This window comes from Rhineura floridana, chromosome 3 (assembly GCF_030035675.1).
Source record: "Rhineura floridana isolate rRhiFlo1 chromosome 3, rRhiFlo1.hap2, whole genome shotgun sequence".
Lineage (NCBI taxonomy): Eukaryota > Metazoa > Chordata > Lepidosauria > Squamata > Rhineuridae > Rhineura > Rhineura floridana.
The window spans coordinates 23,240,453-23,262,491 of NC_084482.1; the positions used below are offsets into that span (position 1 = coordinate 23,240,453).

Below are 22,039 nucleotides of genomic sequence, written 5' to 3' on the forward strand. Positions count from 1 at the left end.
CAACCACTGGGCCAGCTAGCAGAGTCGCCACAAGAAAAAAAACAGGCTCCTCCTCAGCCTCTCTCCCCGCACCTTAAGGGAGGGGAAGCAAAGGGTTCGGCTGGTAACTATGGAGACCCACTTCCGCTCTGGCGGCCACTCTGGCTGTCCCTTCTCGATGGTTTCACAAGGTCTTCCAGCCACGCCTCCATTTCCCCAAGTTCGAGCGCCGCGGGGACGGCGCAGCCCCCTTTTTTTACCGCTGCTCCTGCTGCTCGGGTGAGTTCGGGCCCTCTTAGTTTGGAACTGGGAGCAGCGACGCGTTTGGTCCTCCTGAACAAAAGCATCTGTTTCGCCTTCGTACTTTAGAAGAGGAAGAAAGGCTTGTTTTATTAGTGTAGGATTGTAAGGGAAAGTCTTACTCTGGGGCTTAGTCAAAGGGGCCACTTTTGGGGAGCGCGGACAGTTTGCGGCGATCGGTGGAGGCGGCCTGGGAGTTGGTGCAAACTTATTGTCAGTTATTTGCAAGTTATTTCCGGCCGGTGAATTAGACTAGATTAGGGGGAGGGAGAGTTTTTGTTTCCCTCCCCATACGGGATGGGTATGCTCCAGCAGTTCCCGGGCAGGAGGCCATAGAGGAAGAGGCTGCGATGATGGGAGCTCACAGCGGGGCTTTGTTAGAGTGAGTCGGGGGCCGTATTGTTAGGGGTGGGGCTGAAATCGGTGCCTGCATGGCGCCTCTGAACCTTAAAACATGATGGCCGGGTTGATCGCCTTAAGTAATGATGAGAGGCGTCGGTGGGGCGCCGTCTCAAATGTAACAGTTATATTTTAGGGAGTCCTGGGAATATTGGCTGAAGCCTCTGTCTGGCTGAAGTGGTGGATTCAGCAAATGGCCTGTTGCCTAAATCTTAACCCTCAAAACTAAGTTTGCGTTACAAACGCTGAGGATGACGCTTCATGCATCCGAGGAAGGGGATTCTTGTCCGGGACAACTTCTTATTAATTTGTTACTTTTTAAGGTCCTACACGACTGTGTGTTTTACTGTAACAGTCTAATGTGGCCAACCCTCTGGAAATCGTTCGTGGGGTGGGGTGGGGTGACAGCTGTTGTTGCAGTGTGAGTTCTTGTAGGTTAGTTGGTGCCGCTACTGGGTCCTGAAGAAGATACCAACTAGATGTTTGTGCAGAGCAATTAGTGTGTGTGTGTGCGTGTGTCTGAGGCGGGGAGGAAGGTCGGTATTGTCCAGCAGTTTGGGCGCTTGAAAGACAAGGCAGTATGATGCATGGTGCAGCTGTGATCCTCCAGATGTTGCTGGGCCCCAACTCCTGTAATTCTTAGCCAGTATACTCATTGGTCAGGAATGATTGGAGTTCGGCAACATCTGGAGGGCCTCAGGTTCCTCACTCTTGCAGTGTAGTTTGATGGTATCAGCTCATTCATGGAATAAGAAGGAACCAATCAGTTTCTAGTATATTGTAGCAAAGCAAGGTACAAATGATTCAGTAAGTGCATCAGATGACACCCTTGTACCCTGTGTTAAATGATCACCCTGTTTTCTGGACGCACAGTCATCGACATGAATTGGAATCCCCTTTTTCACCATTAACCATTGAGAAGGTGGGGAAAGCACACACTTCCACCCACTCGTCCCGGATTGCGATGATGACACAGCAGACCTTTTTAGTCAACCCAAGTTTGTGTACTCCATGTGGGTGGGTGGGTGGGAAAGTGGAATTGTGGCAGCAGGTTCTGGCCTACACATGTTCACTAAACTGTCTGCACAGTTACCGAGTACAAACCTACTCACTCGTGCGCTCTGTATGTGTGATTGGGGACACTACTTTGGCATTGTCCCTGATCACATGTGTGGAGTTTGTGTGTGTTTATATGCACTTATAGTAGCTGTGTGTGGACAGCTGTATAGTGGACATGTGTGGGAAGGCTATAGTTGCAATCCTGTTCTTCCCCTCTCTCCGAGCCCAACGTGCACTGACTATGCACAATTAAGTGTTTGGAAAAAGGTGTCACATGGTCAGAGGCACCTAATGCTGTTCAGTGGAATTTATATGCTAGCCCCAAATGGAGGAACTAGGATGTGCATGTGCTGAGGGGTCACTTCCCCCCCCCGGGGGGGCGCTTGATTGAATGTTTTGAAGACTGGAATTAGGTTCTGGGTATCCAGTTGCTTTTGCATCTCCAGTGCTATTAATAGTGTGGTGTAGAAGGGAGAATTTTGAAAGGTGTGCAGTTCTTTCTTTCTTTCTTTCTTTCTTTCTTTCTTTCTTTCTTTCTTTCTTTCTTTCTTTCTTTCTTTCTTTCTTTCTTTCAAGAAAAACTCTGCCTGTTGAAACTCCCTCTCCTGCTTAGGCTTCCCTGCTTGTCTCATTTGTATCTGATTGCCATAATCTGCACCTGCTTAGAAGCACATTTCACACATTCCTCAGGCTCAGCCCTGATCATCGAAATGGATTTTTGAGAGTCTCGGGTCCAGGGCCGACGCTAACCTCTGGGGCCTTTAATAGGAGAGGAAGGAGCACCAGAGTCGCCTAACAAGGGACCAAGCTCTTCCCTGTCCCTAAGAAAGGGTGGAGGTAAGACTGATAACTAGAGAGAAGGGAGAATCCCAGGATCTGGAGTGGGGATGGGGGAATAAAGGGATATACTGAGGTCACATCCTGCCATACATTTAAACACATGACAATGGAACCAGTTACCTAGGGAGGTGGTGGGCTCTCCAACACTGGAGGCATTCAAGAGGCAGCAGGACAGGGACCTGTTGGGTATGCTTTAATTTGGATTCCTGCATTGAGCAGGGGGTTGGACTCAATGGCCTTATAGGCTCCTTCCAACTCTACGATTCTATGACTTTACCCACAGAATTCTGGGAACTGTAGTTTGTTCAGGGTGTTGGGAACTGTAGCTCTGCAATAGGTAAACTACAGTTCCCAAGATTCTTTGAGGGAAGCCATGTACTTTAAATGTATGGTGTAGATGTGACCTCAGTTACTGGGGTGTAACCAATGAGTGCTAAATGGGAGGAACAGGCCAGTTTTCTGAACAATGAAGGAGAGTGAGGTGAGCATTGGGACGCTAGAGGAACCTACTTTCTTACTACAAGGGGAAGAAGACTGCCTTGCTAACTGTTGCTAACCTTTCTTTCCCTTGATCTCTCAAAGCCCCTGTGGCCCCTTGGAACGGACTGCTAGGATGGCCATGGGGGTGCAGGAGCAGTATGAGCCTGTAGCCGAGATTGGGATCGGAGCTTACGGCACTGTCTTCAAGGCCCGTGACCTGCAGAGTGGAAAATTTGTGGCCCTCAAGAACGTGCGGGTGCAGAACAGCGAGAATGGGCTGCCCCTCTCGACGGTCCGTGAGGTGGCCCTGCTGAAACGGCTGGAACACTTTGACCACCCCAACATTGTCCGGTGAGGGCACAATTGGTGACTGCCAGCATCCCATAGGGTGGGATATGGAGTGCGCGTGCCCTTGTGGCATGTTCTGTGATTGGTTTTTTGGGGGGGGAGGGGAAGAGGGCTGGAGTTTCCAAGGCTACCTGAAACAATGGCTTCTGAACTGGGGGAGACACACCTATTAATCCCAAATGTGTAGGGCACAGGTGGAGAACTTGTCACCCTTCAGATCTGTTGGACTTCGAACTCCCATCAGCCCCAGTCAGCAAGGCCAACGGTAGGAGTTATAAACCAACAACACCTGAAGGGCCAAAGGCTTCCCATCTATTTTGTAGGGGTAGGCTGTGGCTAGAATGGGATTGTGCTCAGTACATGCTCAGAGATAATCTTATTAACCGTCTGGTGTTCCAGGACCGAGAGATGATATTGAAGATGAGGTTAGGAGCAGAGGCCTGGTCCAAATTAAGGCCTCTGTAAACCTTAATTTGTCCCATGCCCTCACGCTGTGTTCTTGCTTGACATAAGTCCCACTGTTTTTAATGTGTGAGGACTCGCTTTGGGAATTGCACTAGCTTGGACATAACCTTCTGTTCATTGGGATAGAGTGAAAAGCACTTATTGTGGAAGCCTACAATTTCTGGGCCTGACCTGTTGAAATGGTTGACTTTACCTGACTGTTATAGGAGTGGCTTTTTAAAAAAGAGATGTGGTGGAGAGAGACCCTTCTGGAAGAGCGCAGTTCAGAGTGGGCGGTTCCTCCTTTGGATGGAGTGGGCTGTCTTTGTTCTTGGGCCAGTTGGAATTTTGCCACATTTCACTGTAAGGCTGAGATTTCTGATGAACTAGGGAGGAAGCCGACTGCATGACACATGCTACGCTTCTGTTTGGTCTGACTCTGTTCCTGCGTCTGGTTCAAGCCTGCCCTTTCTCTACAGAGTTATGTCAGCTTTAGGCCAATGTCCTGCTCACTTCATGAAGTGCAGCGCAGGGATAGCCAACGTGGTGCCCTCCAGATGTTATTGGTCTCCAACTCCCATCATCCCTGACTGTGATTGGCTGTGCCAGCTCGGGCTGATGGAAGATGGAATTCCATCTACGGGGCGCCATGTTGGCTGTCCCTGGAGTCCTTGCCATTCAAAACTAATATATTTTAAAGTCTGTTTTTATGATGTGTTAGAGTGTTTTTAGTGCTTTTGTTTGTTGCCCTGAGCTCCTAGTGGGAGCAAGGGTGGGATATAAATCTAATAAATAAAGAATAAAAACTAGCACCCCAGGCAGGTGCAACCCCTCCCCTTCTGCTCCCCCCTTTCATGTTTGTGGGACAGTTGGGAGGGAGGCTGTTTTTCCGTTGGCTTGTGGGTTTATTTTTTTTATATTTTTTTGTGGTGAGGTGATAGGGAGGTTTGGCAGGAGGAAGAGTAGGGTTCAGCCTTGGAAGACAGACTACCTGTGCAATTAGGGCTGCAATCCTAAATATGCTTAATGGTGGCCAAGCCCCATTGACTGCAGCAAACATGCATTGGATTGCAGTATAAGTATGTGAGGGCAACTCACTAAGCAACTAGGGCAGGGATGGGGAACCTCGGCCCCAGAAGACAAATGCGGCCGTCTTGTCACACCACACCCCTCCCTAGCCCTGCTTTGCACCCTCCTTGAGTGCTTTTAACTGGCTGGGATGCATCCTTAAACTCTGTGTCTCGTGCTTCCCTGGATGGAGAATAGAGAGAGCTGTCTAAACTAGCTAACGTACAATGCTATAATATACATTCATTCCTCTGCCCACTTTTGCCTCTGGCCCAGCCCACCACTGGCATGTCGTCATCATCCCCCTCCCCCCCCCCCGTCACCAAAGGGAATATGACCCTCACACTGACAATGCCCCCCCCCCGGAACTAGGGATTAAGTGTACGTTTTGCAGAAGGCAGCTGATGTCTGCACGAGCTGCCTCTGGCCTTTACGTAGTCCACTATCTTGGTATGTTCCTTTAGGCCTAGACTGGGGTTTGCAGGCTGTAGAACCTGCTTGAGCCTCTCCCACAGATAACGAAGACAAAACCAAGACTCTGAAAATGAGCCCTGCTCTCATCCTAGGCCTGGAAACCTAGAGAGAAGAGGAGCAGGATCACAGGACCCTACAGTGGACTTTGAAGAACCATAAGAAGGAGAACCTAGGGATGTCCCTTCACGATAAAGGGAAATTGCCCTCAGTCAGTAGCAAAGGCCCAGAAAGTTAGTGCCATGTTCACTTTCCAGTTTGTTCAGGACAATCACCTACAGGATTAGAGGATAGGAAAAGAGGGGGCATGATATACCTCTCCTGACAAGTGTCCACACTTGGTGGCCCTCTTCATTTGTACCTTGAGGACGATGGGAGCTGGGTGTTTAGATTCTGAACCTTGAAAAAGTGGGTAGCTTCCCGCAGTGCTTTGTCTCCAACTTTGCTTATGGTTATGCCTTCTTTTTCCACCTCCCCACACATGGTGTATATTCATCTGCTTATACTCTGTGTGCTTTGCTGAGGGGGCAAGACCAAGACCAGCAGGCAACTTGGTGTGGGTTGGGTTGATCATTCATACCTTTGCATTCTGAAGAATTGATCACGCTCCGAAAGGCCAGATCAGAATTCGGGCCGTCCAGCCGCAGGACCTGCAGACAAGGGCTATGCATCAGACTGGTTTTTCCACTTGGCTCTGTGGTGTCCCCTGTCACAAAGGGAGAGTAGAGATCTTGGCTGAGCGAGCAATTTACAACCCTGATAGTGTTTGCCGTATGGGGTGACTCTGGGTAGAAACTGTAGGCGAACGATGGGGAAAATTGCAGGGCTGGGATGGAATGAGAGGAATGAGATGAGCTTCTGGGATATGGGTGGAGAGGGTTGTATGAGGAACAGGATGCAAAACCTGTGGTAGGTGGGCCTTGAGGCTGGAATGGAGAGATGCTGGCAGAATAGCGGGCACATGTCAAGACCACATGGCTGGGATGGCATGGGCCTGAGAATCTGGAATTAGCAACTTGTTATGATCCTGGCCAGAAATAACAGTGGTAGAGGTGTCACAGGTTAGAGTGAGTGAAGCTCTCTCAATGTCTGTGCTGTGGCCGTAGGACTTTGGCAGCTTGTACCATTTCCAGCTTGTTTTCTAATTCATGCCATTAGGGCAGGGGTGGGAAATCTCTGGCTCTCCAGGCCCCTTTGTGGGGCTCTGAGAACTCCCCAGGCCACACACCCTCCCTGCAGGCCCTACCCCTCCCTGGCCTTTGCTTTGCACCCTCCTTGAGGTCTTTTGCCTAGTGGGGCTGTATCTCAAAGGCACTCTGAGAACGTCTCTTGCTTATCTACAAAGGTAAATTTTACCTTCGTTGCTCTGTCCACTTTTGCCTCTGGCCTTGCGCATCAGGGGCATGTGTACTTCTGAAGGATGCCTAGAAGGGAATGTTGCCCTTGGGCTAACAAAGTTTCCCCACCTCTGCATTAGGAGAAGCGCCTGGATTGTGCCAATCCTGTTTGAGGATCTTATTTGGAGCTGACTTTTTTTTTAAAAACAAAACAAAACGAACAAACCCTCCCAGCTTCACAAACCCCATCCTTTCCTCCTCCACTCTTGTAGTTTGGAGCACTTCCTGAGCACCTTTTACTTCCTTGCTCTGCAGGCTAATGGATGTTTGCACAACGACACGGACCGAGCGTGAGACCAAAGTGACACTGGTCTTTGAGCACGTAGATCAGGATCTGAAAGCGTATTTGGAAAAAACGCCACCTCCTGGCTTACCAGTGGAGGTAATAAAGGTAAACATCCCCAGTGGCGTTCTGGATTGATGTCAAGAAGGTACCTGGGGGGGAGGGTCAGGCATCTGAATATATGGCATTTGAAGCATGCATGTTGATGCCACATGCTCTTCTCTCCTCCCACCCCCTGGTCCCAGGACATGATGCATCAGTTCTTGAGTGGCCTGGAATTCTTGCATTCAAACTGTATCGTTCATCGTGACCTCAAGCCAGAGAACATCCTGGTGACCAGCTCTGGTCAAGTCAAGCTGGCTGATTTTGGACTGGCTCGTATCTACAGCTGCCAGATGGCTCTGACACCACTGGTGAGTCTATGGTGGCTGGGTGTAGTGAAACATCAAGGACTGTTGCTCTTGCTAATATGGCCAGCTTGGCAGATTGACTAGGGAAGTCTCAAATCTCTGGGTCTTTTCAGCTGAGGGGAAGGGGGGAACACTCTGTTGATCCCCCCCCCATTGATCCAAACACATTGTGAAAGGGGATGCCACGGCATCCGTGATGCGGGTACTTTATACTGTAGGGGTGGGGAAAAACCTGTGACCCTCCAGATGTTGTTGGGACTCCCATGAGCCCCAGCCAGCATGGCCAGTGGTCAAGGGGAATGATGGGAGTTGTAGTCCCAATAATATCTGGCAGGCCACAGGTTCTCCACCCATGCCATACAAGAAAACAGATTTAGGCCTAGAACGCAGAGCTGCAGGTTGTAAGGCTATGCTGATTCTAAACGAGACTGGCTGCCCAGGAGACCCCTTGAGACTGGGAAGTGGAATGGACTGGGTGAATATCATTGCAAAGAAAAGCCAGAAAGCCTATCATATATATTGCTGAAAGGTATGGGGCTAGGCCCCATTTCCAGTATGTATTTTGAGAAGTAAGTCTAAAGCGTGTGAGTTATTTTAGGGGCCTTGGTTGTGATGCATGGGGTCTGCCTGAATGCTCGATAACCCTCTCCCCTCCGCCACAGGTCGTCACCCTCTGGTACCGTGCTCCAGAAGTGCTACTCCAGTCAGCCTACGCTACCCCTGTGGACTTGTGGAGTGTTGGTTGCATCTTTGCAGAGATGTTTCGAAGGAAGTGAGTGGGACAGGGAGATGGCATGGGGATGGTGGAGAGGGCTGGAGGGCATAGGTGCATCTCACAAACGGCAGGGAATGGGATGGTGTTCTGGCTATGGCTAGTCAGCTGTGTCTCTAAAGGTGTTCCAAAGCTGCTGCTGGCAGGGGTGGGGGTGGCAACACTGCAGCAGAGGTTGCATGGGAAGTCGATTTGCTGCGGTAACCAGAGTGGGGGATATTCTGCTCCTAGGATCCCCACACACAATTTTTGTAGTCTTGTGTGTTATATTTTCTGATAACCATGTTTGCACAAATCCACATTACTTAGCTGTCTGCAAGGAAAAAAAGACTGGGTGAGAGGTGAGGAATGTGTGTAAGCCTTTTAAAAAAAAATTATTAATTTTTTCCCCACTATCTCCAAGCAGCTCAAGGTGGCGTACATGGTTCTCCACCTCCTCATTTTATCCTCACAACAGCCCTGTGAGGTAGGTTAGGCTGAAAGGTAGTGACAGGCGCAAGGTCACTCCGGGAGTTTCGTGGTTATGTGGGCATTAGAACCCTGGTCTTCCAGGTCCTGTTAGGTGAGATGTATCCCACTCTAGCTTCAGGGCTCAGAAAAGGAAGCTGTAAAGGAAGGCCAATGTGGGTGGCGTGGTTAGACAATGATGAGGTTAGGAAGGTGCCAAGAAAATGGTAAGTCTCCTCATTCTTGCAAAGACTGATACGCTGGTCTCCTTGCTTGCTTTCCCCCCTGTGCTTTGACAGTGGCTGCCAAGGATTTTCAAACTGCAGTTAAGGGACAGATCTTGTGAATTACTGGAGTGTGTTCCACTTGCAGGAGAGCAAGGCCATCAGCACAGCTGGGAGACAATAGATTAGGGCTGGGCCTGCCCATACCCTCTGCCTCACTTATCTTTTAAGCTGAGGGCTGATAGGCAGGGAGGAGCGGGTGACCTGCTTTGCAAAAGCTGATGTGGCAACAGTTGATGCCTGCTATAAGTTGCAGGGTGGGTTGCAAAGGCGTTAAGGTTCGGCTGGCTTTTTTTCTTCTCCCTGTTATTATCAAGCAGACATCTCTGTTCAGGCCTTTGGGGGAGACTACTGTGGAGGAAAGAGTTTGTGCAAACTTGGAGGAGAGCATTAAGGATCCTCATTTGCCTCGGCTGGGCATGTGGAGGAGGTGGAATCCTCACAAGGTGTCCCTCATGTCAGACACTTCCCTGATTTTGGGTTGCATTCAGCGTAAGGCCTACCCAGAGTAGACCCATTGAAGTTAACAAATTTAAATAGCTAATGTCTCTTAACGCCAGTGGGTCTACTTTGAGTAGGACTAGCACTGAATATCATCCTTTGAATTCTGGAAAGCAAAGGCATTGCAAGCAAAGGAATACTTCACACGTTACATGTTGTTCTGACATTGGCTTCTGCCCCAGAAGCGCTTCAGTGCACAGTGTGTGTGTGTAGATGCATCATCTCTGATGCTTTTTATGGGCAAACTTTTTGTGCACTTTTTTGTGTGCATGCTGGGAAGCTTGCAGCTAGCTGAAGCTTTGTGGCATGTTCCCGTTGAATGAGAACGCAACACATGCGGTCACGATCTATCTAAACATGAATTCCTCAGTGGGAGTGCTTTCTGTTTAAGAATTACACCAAGTGAGAAGGGACTTTAAACTGTCCCCTGTTAATCTTGTATTGCCCTTGGTTTTATTTATTTATATTTCATTTATTTATTTATATTTCATCTATCTTGCCAAAGGAGCCCAGGATGGCAGCATGAAAGCAGAAAAACAATCCAATTGAAATAAAACACTTAAAACTTTAAAAGACATTGGGGTTGTATTCAACATAGGCATCAGGGCAAGCATTTCTGTTTCCCAACAGAATGATCTTCCCCTCTCCTTCCCCCGTGCACTGTTCTGAGGGTTCTCCTGACCCTCTGAAGCAGATTCGGGGAGGGCGCAGGGCGGGGGGAAAGTCCTGTTGCGCTAGCAGGAATCCTTATGCTGGCTTCCGTTAGCATAAGAGTTAGTTGAATATGGCCCATTAAGAGCTTTTTTAATTTTTAAAAAATCAAGAGTATCTAAAAACATTTTTAAATGCTCACATATCCTCATAGCGAATAATTTCAAGGTTGCTGGGAAAGTTTCTAGACCACTTAACACTGAAAAAGTCTAAGCTGTGTACAATATACAGTAAAGCATAAGATCGTGATATAAAATCATTTAAGTGCATCATGAAAACAAAAACAGTAAAATACAGCAGCATCCCACTCTTGCTGGTTCTTGGTGAAATTATACAGTTTAGTATTTGGTTCAGCGTTTGCTTGGAACTGTGGGCTCGCTCCCACAGTGCTCTGTTTTTGAGGTCACTCTTTATCCAAAGCAATCTCGTGAGGATGTGGCAATTAGAGTTTGGTCTGTCAACTTGATCTGCATATTATTTAGCACATGAGAACATCAGTCTCTAACTCTCTTCATGGTACTCTGTCCGAACAATCAGATGACTGTTTGATGACACACCCAACCTGCTCCCCAAAAAAGCCTGAGGCCTTTGGTACGTTGCTCTTGTGTCTAACCCACCAGTGAGTTGGAGGGCGCTGCTGCCTGACATAAGACTGGTGACAGCAGCAGCGGCGCTACCACAGTACAGATATATGATGCTAAAATTTAAGAAATGGGTGCCCAGTTGGATGTGTAAATTAAAGGGAGGTTTGAAAAAGATGAAGACTACCAGTCTTAAAACGGCTCCATTTGGGGCATGGCACACCAATAAGGTTTTGTTTGGCTGCTCCAAACCAGCAGAGGGTAGAGCATAGCAGGAAGTGGCTGCCAAAAAGATGGCTGCTAGAGCTCTTCCTGCATACCTGGTTCATCACCTTGACATACGAGTGTGGGAAGGCAACGGAGGGGAGAGGCTCACGGCGCTTGGGATGGGCACATGATGTCGGTTTGCTTTGTGGACTTGGCTGTCCACCCTGACAACTCGGGCTTCCTTTGTTCTGCTGTGCAGAATGCCGGGGACTCAGTGCAGGTTTTGGCTTGTGGGTATCGGATGTTCTAGGATAACGTGCTCAGGACAGACTGGAGAATATTAAACCTGGGAAAGGTTTAATATTGGTTTCTGTTGCAACTGCCTTCCCAGTACTCCTGTCCTTCATGAGGATCCCTAACTGTTCCACCAAACTATCAGTCTATAGCAGGGGTCGCAGGTGTGGCATCCATGGGTGCATATGCACCTGCAGATGCCTTCCATGGTGCCTGCGGGGTGACCTCCCCCCCTCCTGTTGAAATTAGGCTTGAAAGAAGCATTTTATTGTGGCCGATAGAAAAGGTTGCAGTATGTGCGGTGCTCATGATAGTTTTCCAAGTTTGCAGATGTGCCCACACACTCCAAAAGGTTGGCAACCCATTGTCAAGATTTCTCTCCCGGTCCACCCCACCCACCCCCGGGCAATTGTTCCCAGGGCAGGCAGTCCCTGTGCCTCTCCTGACCAGGTCTGAGTTACACCCAACACCAACCTTGTAAGGTTGGTAGACTGCCACCCCCCCTTAACCTGGTTTCCTACTCTGAGTAAGGGGAAACTCCGAACACCAATTTAACTGGCAAAGATTCCCACGAGCAAGAGCTATGGTTACACTCACTGCCCTGGAGCCTCTAACTAAACCCCAAAACAGCAGTCAGTAGCGTTGTGGTAAAGTGCTGGATTCAGAGCCAAAGCCCCCAAGTAACACACCCCGGTAATATGAGGTAGTTTATTAAATATATTAAAAGTGCGTATAAAAGAAAACAGCATACAAATTCCTTTAAACCCAAACACCCTTAGACAGGGCTAGGCAGAAACAACTCTTACATAAAACACGGAGAGGTTCACACAGACAAAACAGAACAAAGTTTACTAGCCGAAGCTAATACTCCAGAAAGTATAAGAGCTGGGGGCCCCTGGGCTTAATATACCACTGGCATCACATAGGTAAGTCAAGGTGGAATAGGGAATGAGGAGGACAATTAGCTGAATAATTACCCCTCTTTTATGGGGATTTGCCTGGCAACAGCAAGAGGGCCAGTTAGCCAATCATGACACCTCTTCATGATGGAATGGTCTAGAAAGTTCACAGCAAGGGCAAGGCTACTAATTTTACGGCAACTCAGGCCTCCTGACCTTGATACCAGGCTCTGTAGATAAGGTTCAGCTGCCTCCCTCTTAGAATAACAAGCTGCAGCTGGAAGGTACGAGATGCCCTAATTTTTCCCAGCTCATTCCAGAAACCTATGCGAAATATTCCCCACAATTCTCTCTGGTCAGGCCATCTTATTTTGGCCAATTTTAGCCGTTCTTGACACCCATGGTCTACTGGCATCTCAAGCAATCCTGTGCTAGTTTTGAAGCAAGAGACAATTAACCTTTGAGTATTGTAGAGCAGAACGTATTCCATGGCTAGTACACTTAGCTTCACAAGGTCCCATTGAAGGGGTGTTCTGCCTTGTCCAAATTCCTAGTTCTGCCAAAAACCATTGCTTTCAGTAGGGAAGCACAGTCATTCATAAGCCAGTGTGGTGTAGTGGTTAGAGTGTTGGACTAGGACTTGGAAGATCCCCACTTGGCCATGAAGCTAAGAGACTTTGGCTAGGATAAAATGGGGAGGAGGGAGAACCATGTACTCCACCGTGAGCTCTTTAGAGCAGTGGTTTTCATACTTTTTTCCCCATGCACCACTTGAAAAATTTCAAACGGTCTTAGCGAACCACTTAATGTGGTTTTTCTGCCTGTTGTAGCAGTTGCAATGTTCAAATTGTAATACACGTAAATACTACATAAGGAATAAAAATACAATTAAACATGAACATGAATATTTAGTGTGGCCCTGCCACGGACCATCTGAATGAAGCTTGGTGACCACTGGTGGTCTACAGGCCACAGTTTGGGAACCCCTACCTTAGAGGAAAGGTGGGTTATAAATGTAGTAATAAACATGAAGTGTGGTGGTTTTTCTGTAGACTTTTCTAAAACTGTCTTAATTTTGAAAGTTGACTTGCTCTCCTTGGGGGTTTCATGTGACTGAGTGTGTGTGTGTTTCATAAAGTGACTGTTTGTGGTGAAATCCTGGGTAACTGCTTGGTGATGCCTGTATTATGTGAATAACCGGGGAAGGGTTAGTATTTCAGATTGACCCAGGAGATGAGGAAGTGGCCCGTCCTGAGGTATTGCATCCTTATCAATAGATCTGCTCTGCGCAACTCCCCGCCCGTCTCCTCACTGTTGGCTAATCACAGGCGTCATGAGGCATGGCTTGGCTAGTCAGTCCTCTCCAGACAATTCAAAGCCTATTTATATGCTGCCATTTTAAATGTTACTGTTCTTGATTCTGCAGATCAAGTCACGGCTGCCTTGTAACAGCACTCTTGCAACACTCCAGGCCCTTCTGTCGCCCTGAGTGACACAGTAATTCACAAGTTCTATATCTAGATTAAAGAGAATGGGTAACAGAGCTTTATTGTAATCAAGGAGTGCCCCAGGTTTAGGGCTCATGATGATATCCTATGGCGGTAACCACAATTCTCTTTGTCCTGTCCTTCAGGCCCCTCTTCTGTGGCAACTCTGAAGCTGACCAGCTGGGCAAGATGTTTGAGTGAGTCTTGCTTTGTTTGCTCCAAAAGGTCTGGCCTGCCAAAAGTCACCCAGCAAAGGAAGTCCATGAGATCATCTGATTTGCTCAGCACAATCTTGCATGATTCAGCTCTTTTATTAAAGTGCTAAGCAAACGCGGGTGATGGTGCCATGTGGGTTTTTTGTTTTTTTTTCTGGTGAGTCAGGGACAGGGGAAGAGATGCATCTTTGGTATACAAGCTTTGTTCACTGACTTTTCTGCCAGATCAAGAAACCAGTTGGCCAGAGGCTAGAAGGAGGTCAGCAGATTGTTGCAATGGTAAAAAAAATGTGGTTAAGTGGAGTCTCTTTACAAAAAAATTGGAGGGTCTAGGGCAGCCTTTCCCAACCAGTGTGCCTCCAGATGTTGTTGGACCACAATTCCCATCTTTCCTGACCATTGGCAATGCTGGCTGAGGCTGATGGGAGTTGTGGTCCAACAACATCTGGAGGCACACTGGTTGGGGAAGGCTGGTCTAGGGTCATAAGGGATTCCCCCCCCATCAGATTGCCTAGTCACTTGTGTGTGTCTGGGGTGGAAGGTGGGTTTGCTTTCTGTTGCAGAGGACAGATTGCTCTGATGGTGTCAGCTGGAGTTACCCCTTACGCAGAGCATCTGCTCTTACAGCCCCATGTCCTAGCTAACGGAAGGTTGTACTGGGCTTTGTGGTGGATGGTTAGTAGGGAATGCTCCTGACTTGTAGCAAGGAGTTGAAATAGGTGGCTTTTGACCTCCCAACTTTTTTATGTATATGTGTGTGCTTGCACGCGCAAATCAAAACTCCAGACTTTCCAAATATGTTACTAGCATAATGAATGCAAAGGGTGGATTATTTAGTCTGTCAGATCCTTTAAAATCATTCCGACGTCAGAAGTAGTAGTAGTTCAAGCCATTTGATGTTTGTCTAGGATACTCCATATCCTGGCGGTGGGACGGGATGGGAATTACTAGCAAGAGTGATATATGAAGTCCTCCACTTCACTCGCATTGTAAGCCATGCCAAAGGCTTCATAAAGCAAAGTTCTCCTATGCATGTATGCTCAGAAGTAAGCCTAACTTAGTTCTGTGAAGCTTGCTCCCATGAAAGTGGGTGTTGGATTGTAGTCTCAGCCTTACAAAAAAGTCTCAACACATTGCTTCCTTGAGGTTTTCTTGAAAGCCATGAGAATTAGAAACTCGAAGAGAATGGAAGCTTAGAATATTTCATGATTTCAACTGTAAAATATTGGGGCATTGGAAGAGGTGAAAAAAATTAAAGCTGAGATGTTTAGGGATTTACTTTGAGCACATTCCCATGAGTTGGGCAGGGTGATACAGAAATAGATGAGGCAAGGGGATTGAAAAGCTGGCTACAGCCTAAGAAAAGCCCTGCTGGACGAGGCCAAAGACACATCTTGTCCAGCGCTGTTTTCACAGTGGAAAAGCGAGGAAGGAGACGCCCAGAAGTACCACAAACAAGGAGAGGGGGAAATGGACAATTCCACGATATACTAAACACTGGCTGCAAAAGCTGTAATCAGTAAGGAAAAAAGGGGACAACTGAGATGGAACATAGTACAAAATGAGACTGTTTTTTCATGCTTTTTATTTTTATTTTTACATTTTTAGTCCCTTTAGTACTACTCCCCTATATGTGTGTGTGTGTGTGTGTAGTATTTTATGTGTTTTAATTGTATTTTATGTATTTTAATTTACTTTAATGTTTTTGTGTTCTTTATTGTGTACAATTTTATTATGTATACGTGCGGTTTTATTGTAAGCTGCCCTGAGTGCCCTGTTACAGGGTAGAAGGACGGGATAGAAATATTTTAAATTAAATAAAGAAATAATAAATAAAACTTAACTTAAAACATTTCACATAAGAATATGTGACACCACAATGGAAAATTCTAACACAACTTTGCTCCCTAAAAATGAACCTGAACCAAGCAAAAAGGACAAAAGAATACAAAGGTGAAAAAGCTATTGCCTTACACACAGGTATCAAAACAATATCTCAGATTTAATATGTTGAATGAGACTGGGTCCAGGGGAAGAACAATTCAAAAAACTGAAAATGATAAGAAATAATTAGAATTAACAAACAGCCAAAAATCTTGCAGAGCTGTCGTCTGTATTACAGATGCACCAAAAGCAGTAAAAGGAATCAGCATGCATAGTGCAAATACCATACAATTGTTTCATTGGTGTACAAATACACAAAATCCTGGGAGACAGATATAGAAAGAAAACCAACAGCACACAAAGTGGGTGTGACAATGTACAAATAGTAGAAGAATATGAAATTACTGGAAAAAAGCACTGCTGCTGTTGATGGAAGCAATTTTTACTCAAAAGTGAAAGCAAACATGCATGTGGGTGGCTCCTACAACTAATTGTCATGTAATTTGCACTGAACTAACAAAAAGCTACAATTAAACAAACGACCTGGATTTGAAAATTCTAAAACAACTTTTGTAATGGACCTAAAAACAGAATAGATAAGGAAATCAAAATACCTAATGGAAGCCTCACGCTGCTGTCCCATCAGTATAGCCGACTGAGTCCTTACACACAGCTGGCTCTAAAAAAGAAAGAGATGAGCAGCTCCCACACGTGGTAATAACAGTGCACGAAAGGCAGAAGAATTTAAAAAAATTCTTAAAGGTGTATGGTACTGCTCTAAATGTAAATAGATCTTACAAGGAAGTGAATGCTTGTCCGTAAGAAAGATAAACAAACTGTTACCTGTCTCTGAACTACAATAAGGGAGTTATCCCTAGATCTTCATTGAGACCTGCGGGGGATACACTTCTCAGCTGGAAGATCCAAAAAAGTACTGTTTTCAACAAAACGTCGTAGTTGGTACACCGCACTTTTTCTATAGCCCAAAAGACCAAGTCACTGGGCACATGTCTTGACTCTGGAAGTGGGCAACCAACAGGGATCCCATTCTGTTATTGCGAATGTTACTGAGGTGCTCTCCAATATGTTTTTTTGTGGGGTTTCTCAATTCTAATTATTTCTTATCACTTTCAGTTTTTTGAATTGTTCTTCCCCTAGAGCCAGTCTCATTCAACATATTAAGTTTGAGATACTGATTTGATACTAATGTGTGTAATGCAATAGGCTTTTCACCTTTGTATTCATTTGCCCTTTTTGCTTGGTTCAGGTTCATTTTCGGGAGCGAAGTTGTGTTAGAATTTTCCATTTTGGTCTCACGTATTAATGTGTGAAGTTTTTAAGTTAAGTTTTATTTTGTATTATGTTCCAGCTCAGTTGTCCCCCTTTTTCCTAAATGATTAGAGCTTTTGCAGCCAGTGTTTAGTATATAATGGCATTGTTCATTTTTAACAGATTAATGTATAAATATATTATTATTCATGGTATGACTGACAATTGATTTTAATGGTGTGTATATGTATGCTTTTACAGATTGCCCTTGATAAAGGGTTCTTTCCACCTGAAATGCGTCGAGCAGCAATAGAAACACTTTTGTTTCCACCTTTGGCTTTCCACTGGCAAGGCACGTTGAGGGTTCCCCCTCTCCTTGTTTGTGGTACTGCTTTCACAGTGGCCAAGCAGGTGATTATGGGGCAGCGCACAAGCAGGCCCAGAGTGCAGTAGCCCTCTCCTGCTTGGCTAATGTGGTAAGCATAGACTAGATGTCCCTGGTTCAGGTGAGTGACTATTTAAAGGCCTGTTTGTTACAAATCCTAAAGCAGGGTGTGGAACCAGATCCGGCTGGTGGGCCAGATTCTTAAGCCCTCCATCCTTTGGGCCAAGTCCAATAGGTGGTTGGCCATCTGTGAATCACCTGACACCACAATGACATCAGGTGACCCATTTTTGCTTGCATTGTTTGAAATTACAGTGTTTGGGTGAAGGCACAATGCAGTCAGCACTGCCGATCAGCTGATCATCGAGGCTTGTGAGGCCCAGATGAGCATGTCTTTGCGGGGGCCGCTGATGGGTGGTTCCTGCCAGGCCGCTTTTGGCCCAGTTCCGTTACCTGTACGGCAGATATCTGTAAAGCTTGGCGGAATCAGCCTCATGCGAGGACCAAATGGGGGTCTGTGGGCTGGAGGTTGCCCACTGCTGCCCTAAGGATTTTAACATCCGTTAAGGCTGTGGAAACCTTGAAATAGAACAGCAGTTTCAAGATTAGGAGAAAGCTTACATAATTCAGTAACTGATGTGGTGGTGGTTATGTGCATCATGGAGACCTTTTTGGCCGCATGTTCTGGAGAAGCACTGCCTTCTAGGCCACCACCAGGATGAGCGCGGCTCATGTTTTCTCCCTGTCTTACAGTCTGATCGGGCTCCCATCTGAGGAGGACTGGCCACTGGATGTGTCTCTGCCACGCTGTGCCTTTGCTGCCCGCTCCCCACAGCCTGTTGAAAAGTTTGTGTCAGAAATAGAACCCCTGGGAGCTCAGCTGCTTTTGGTACGTTCCACACAGACAGAAGGGTCACAGTGGGAGGAGACCAGGGGAGGGGATTTGGGAGCTGGAGTAAGAAGGATGGTTAGGAGCATGTGCAGGGTCTGCTGCTGGGCATCCCTTCCCATCACCCTGGTCTTAGTTCAGTCATGAATTTGTGGGATAAATTTGGCTCTGCTGCCTGCTATGTTTTAGCCTCAACTCCCCTGTCTTAACCAGATCTATACTATATGGCTTCAGTACTGCACGCGAATTGCTTAATACTTATACAGCATTCTTCCCAAGCAGTAATTAATTTCTCAGCTTGTGCATTGAGAGGGAACATGTTAGCATGGTGATGGGACGGTTGCTCTGAGCATTAGTGATGTGTGTGAATGCAGGGCCTATACACCTGGCTCAGTGTACTCACGTACACGTTGACCTGTAAATCCAACCTGGAGGCCAGTCTAAACAAGTAGTACATCATGGTGACAAAACTGTTCCTGGACTTGTATCATTTGGCTTGATGGTCAGGGAAACTGCACTATTAAATGCTCCTTGATAGAGCAAAAAGAAACTCATGCATGTGAAAACTAAGTGAGAGTCTAGGCCAGCCTTCTCCAACCTGGTGCTCCCCAAATGTAGGACTCCAGTTTCCATCATCATCCCCAGCAATATCTAATGGGCACCAGGTTGGGGGCGAGGGCTTCTCACGTAGCTTGCATTAGTTGCCAGATGGCCAAGTCACTGGCTCTTGGCACCCTGCCTTTGGGGGCATTTGTCTGTGGAAATAAAGAAGCAATGAATGCGGGTGACTCAGTGTTTGGCATTTGGGAATGACTGTTGGCTTTTCACCCATTCAAGTTGTTGGGGATCACTGCAATTGCTGCATGAATTCTTCTCTTAGTCATAACGTAACATGGAGCAATGTTTTCAAATTTAGGACTGTCACCATACTTAAGAGACATTCAAGCCCTGCAAGCTATGTACCAAGAAGAATCACTGGAGATGGGAGCAGGGCCTGCTGTGTCCCAGTTTTGGGTTCTCATATATTCAGACTACCTCCTGTTGGTTTTGCCCAGGGGAGATTTTGACCCTGTTCTGCATGGGATAAGATCATGCGATCTACATAGTGATTTCCTCTTTGTGTTTGTCTCTCTCTCTCTCTCCCCCCCCCCAGGAAATGCTGACGTTCAACCCATATAAGCGTATCTCTGCCTTCAAAGCATTGCATCATCAGTACTTTCAAGACAAGAGCGCAGGTGAAGGCTAGCATCCCAGCAGTTCCCTTGCGGGGGGGGGGACTATATACAAAAAAAGACTTTGCCATGTGTATAATCTGCACCCCACCAAGAAGCTGCAGTCAAGACAGTCTCCCAAGCTGTGCTGGGATTTGGGGGGGGGGCAGAGCTGTTGCCAACATGCATAATGGAAAGGTGCATGTTGCAGGAAGGCAACACTGAAATCCTTCCCACCCTGGAAATGCTAGGATTCCAATGGTATTTCTGTGCTAACACACATGCACACACACTCTCTCTTACTCTATGTTCCTGGGTTGATCCCCAGTGGTGTTCTTGAAGGTCAGTTCCTGTTTAGGAGAGCCCAGTTTGAGGGTTCTCACTCAGTCGTCTGTGGGTTCTTTGCCAAAGGTGTCTACGATAACTTTTTTTTTTAAATAAAAACTTTTATAACCGTTTACACACAATAATGTTGCTGCCTTTTCTCATATTCCTGTGGCTAACAGTTGGACACTAAAGCCTTGCCGTAACTCATTACTGAGCTTCATGAAAACAGGAGCAAAGGATATTTTTGTACGAAGTATTCACAATTATTATTTGTTTCAAATTGCCAAGACACTGGTCAGGACAGACCTACGTTATTGGGTATCTGAGCAGTGGAGATGCTAGATGGAGATCAATTATATCTGCTTGACTATCTCTCACTGATGTGGAGCTTTTTTTAAAAAAGAGAGCTTCTAAAAGCAAAATTTCAATAAAGAATATGGGTAGGGGCCAGGCAAGTTTAGCCTGGACTTTTCCCTTTCCTGTCTCTTGAAAATGTCTCGTGTTGTTATTAGTATGTTGAATGAATAAGGAGTGTTTGCCTGGGAATGGATCAGATTGCTTGAGTGCTGATCCATCTACAAGAGCGGGTAATTTCAAAGCATGGTTCTGCTAAGAACAGAAATGGAAAACATCTACAAACACAGTCTGGTGGATGTTTGCTTTCTGAAACAAAAATGTTAAAATTTGGGGTTTTAAAATCTGATTATGAGGGACATGGTGCATTTCTCTTCCACCTTGGCATTGGCCGCCATTCATAATAGAGGTAGTTGTATTTTGGAAAAATAAAAGTCATGGAGGGTCCGTGGCTCATTGAAAGAGCACCTCCTTTGCATTCAGAAAGTCCCTGGTTCAGTTGCTGACATCTCCAGCTTAAGAGAATTTTGAGTAGCAGTTCCTGCAAAGCCTTTGGCAGGCCAACAGCTCTCTGGTGTTTCAGTGCTAGATGGCTCAATGGTCTGGCTCAGTATAAAAGCATTGTTGTATAAACATATTAAGATTTTTATTTATTTTTTTGCTTGCAAAATAACTCTGCTTGAGTTTTGGCACTTGGGAGCTGGACTGCTAATCTTGGAGTAGTACCTGTGGGTAGTCTTTGTTTGTGAGTGTGCAGAATTGCTAGGAGTTTGCAAGTGTACTCTGGAGCCGCCTGTGTGGTGTGAATGAATCCCCACCCCTTCTAAATCACTCTTAATATACTTTTGAGTGGCTGTTTTAAGCAACTGTTGCTTGTGCCTCAGTGCTTAGCCACTGCTTGTTAGAGAAATGGGCCCACACCAGACTGGGTTAACGTTTAAGCCTGTTCTAGTTTCATTGCATCTCAGCTTTGGAAGTCATCAGCTGCCTGCTCGGCTGCCTTCACTAGGTTGGAAGAAGATTGGTTGTTTCACAAATATCCCTACAACAAAAATCCTTTCTGTTTAATGTGTCCCTCTTTCTTCCCATCTGTCTTGCTTATATATAGATGTGGAAGGCAGTCTGTGTATCACTTCAATTTTGACTAGGTTCAACTTTTTTTAAAAAAAAATGCAAGTGATAAGTTCTGTAACACATGAAATTATAATGATGGCTTTGTTCTGCCTCCATGGTTAGGAAGCAACATGCTTCCGAATACCAGTTGCTGGAAACCGCAGGAAGGGAGAGTGCTCTTGCACTCAGGTCCTGCTTGCAGGCATCCCATAGGGGCATCTGGTTGGTGTCTGTGAGAACAGGATGCTGGACTAGATGGGCCACTGGCCTGATCCAGCATGGCTCTTCTTATGCTCTTATGTTCTTATAAGAAGTGTATTGGAAAAGGCAAATGCTTCCTCTTGAATAAGCACTCCCTCCCCCTCTGGGATTAGGAGGCATCCAAGATAAGAGGGTGTAGCTTCTGGGCAGGTTCGAGTCTCTAAATGTTTTTTTAGGCATGCTTGCCTGATGCATGAGTTCAACTCAGTTGTAGAACCATCATGAGCAAGTGGCAATACTGTACATTTTTCTGTTTTGGGACCTGGGAATTAGTTGTGATGGTAGTGTTCTAGAGTAGAAGCAGCTCATAAGAAAGGCGCTTGGGTGAGCCTGAACTTGGTGGCTTTTTAACTAAGCATGTACTCTGCTGCTGAGTTTTTGGGGGGGCACTTAGGAGGGCTACTTCCCCTCATATTCCTTGTTTCCAATATTGAGAGTTGGGGTGGATGGCTCTTTGTCCCATAGGCTTT

The 22,039-nt window shown here is 46.4% G+C and overlaps 1 protein-coding gene across 5 annotated transcripts; it reads left to right on the forward strand.

Moving 5' to 3' along the window:
* Nucleotides 1-93: 93 nt before the first annotated feature.
* Nucleotides 94-20,334, forward strand: CDK4 (cyclin dependent kinase 4). 5 transcript variants are annotated; one of them, XM_061614999.1, is made up of 9 exons: nt 184-258; nt 2,428-2,574; nt 3,160-3,408; nt 7,041-7,176; nt 7,314-7,481; nt 8,141-8,250; nt 13,808-13,858; nt 18,168-18,303; nt 19,457-20,334. In XM_061614999.1, the coding sequence occupies exons 3-9, from the start codon at nt 3,191-3,193 to the stop codon at nt 19,547-19,549; spliced, it is 912 nt and encodes a 303-aa protein (XP_061470983.1). In that variant the 5' UTR covers nt 184-258; nt 2,428-2,574; nt 3,160-3,190; the 3' UTR covers nt 19,550-20,334. The 5 variants fall into 5 exon arrangements, with proteins under 5 accessions (XP_061470980.1, XP_061470983.1, XP_061470982.1 ...); XM_061614998.1 differs by lacking the exon at nt 184-258 and adding an exon at nt 274-384; XM_061615000.1 differs by lacking the exon at nt 184-258 and adding an exon at nt 544-661.
* Nucleotides 20,335-22,039: the final 1,705 nt, after the last annotated feature.

Coding starts and splice junctions, on each gene's coding strand:
- CDK4 (XM_061614996.1), top strand. CDS start 110: ATGGAGACCCACTTCCGCTCTGGCGGCCACTCTGGCTGTCCCTTCTCG. Junction 7,482..8,140: donor AGATGGCTCTGACACCACTG/GTGAGTCTATGG, acceptor CCTCCGCCACAG/GTCGTCACCCTCTGGTACCG. Junction 8,251..13,807: donor GCAGAGATGTTTCGAAGGAA/GTGAGTGGGACA, acceptor CCTGTCCTTCAG/GCCCCTCTTCTGTGGCAACT.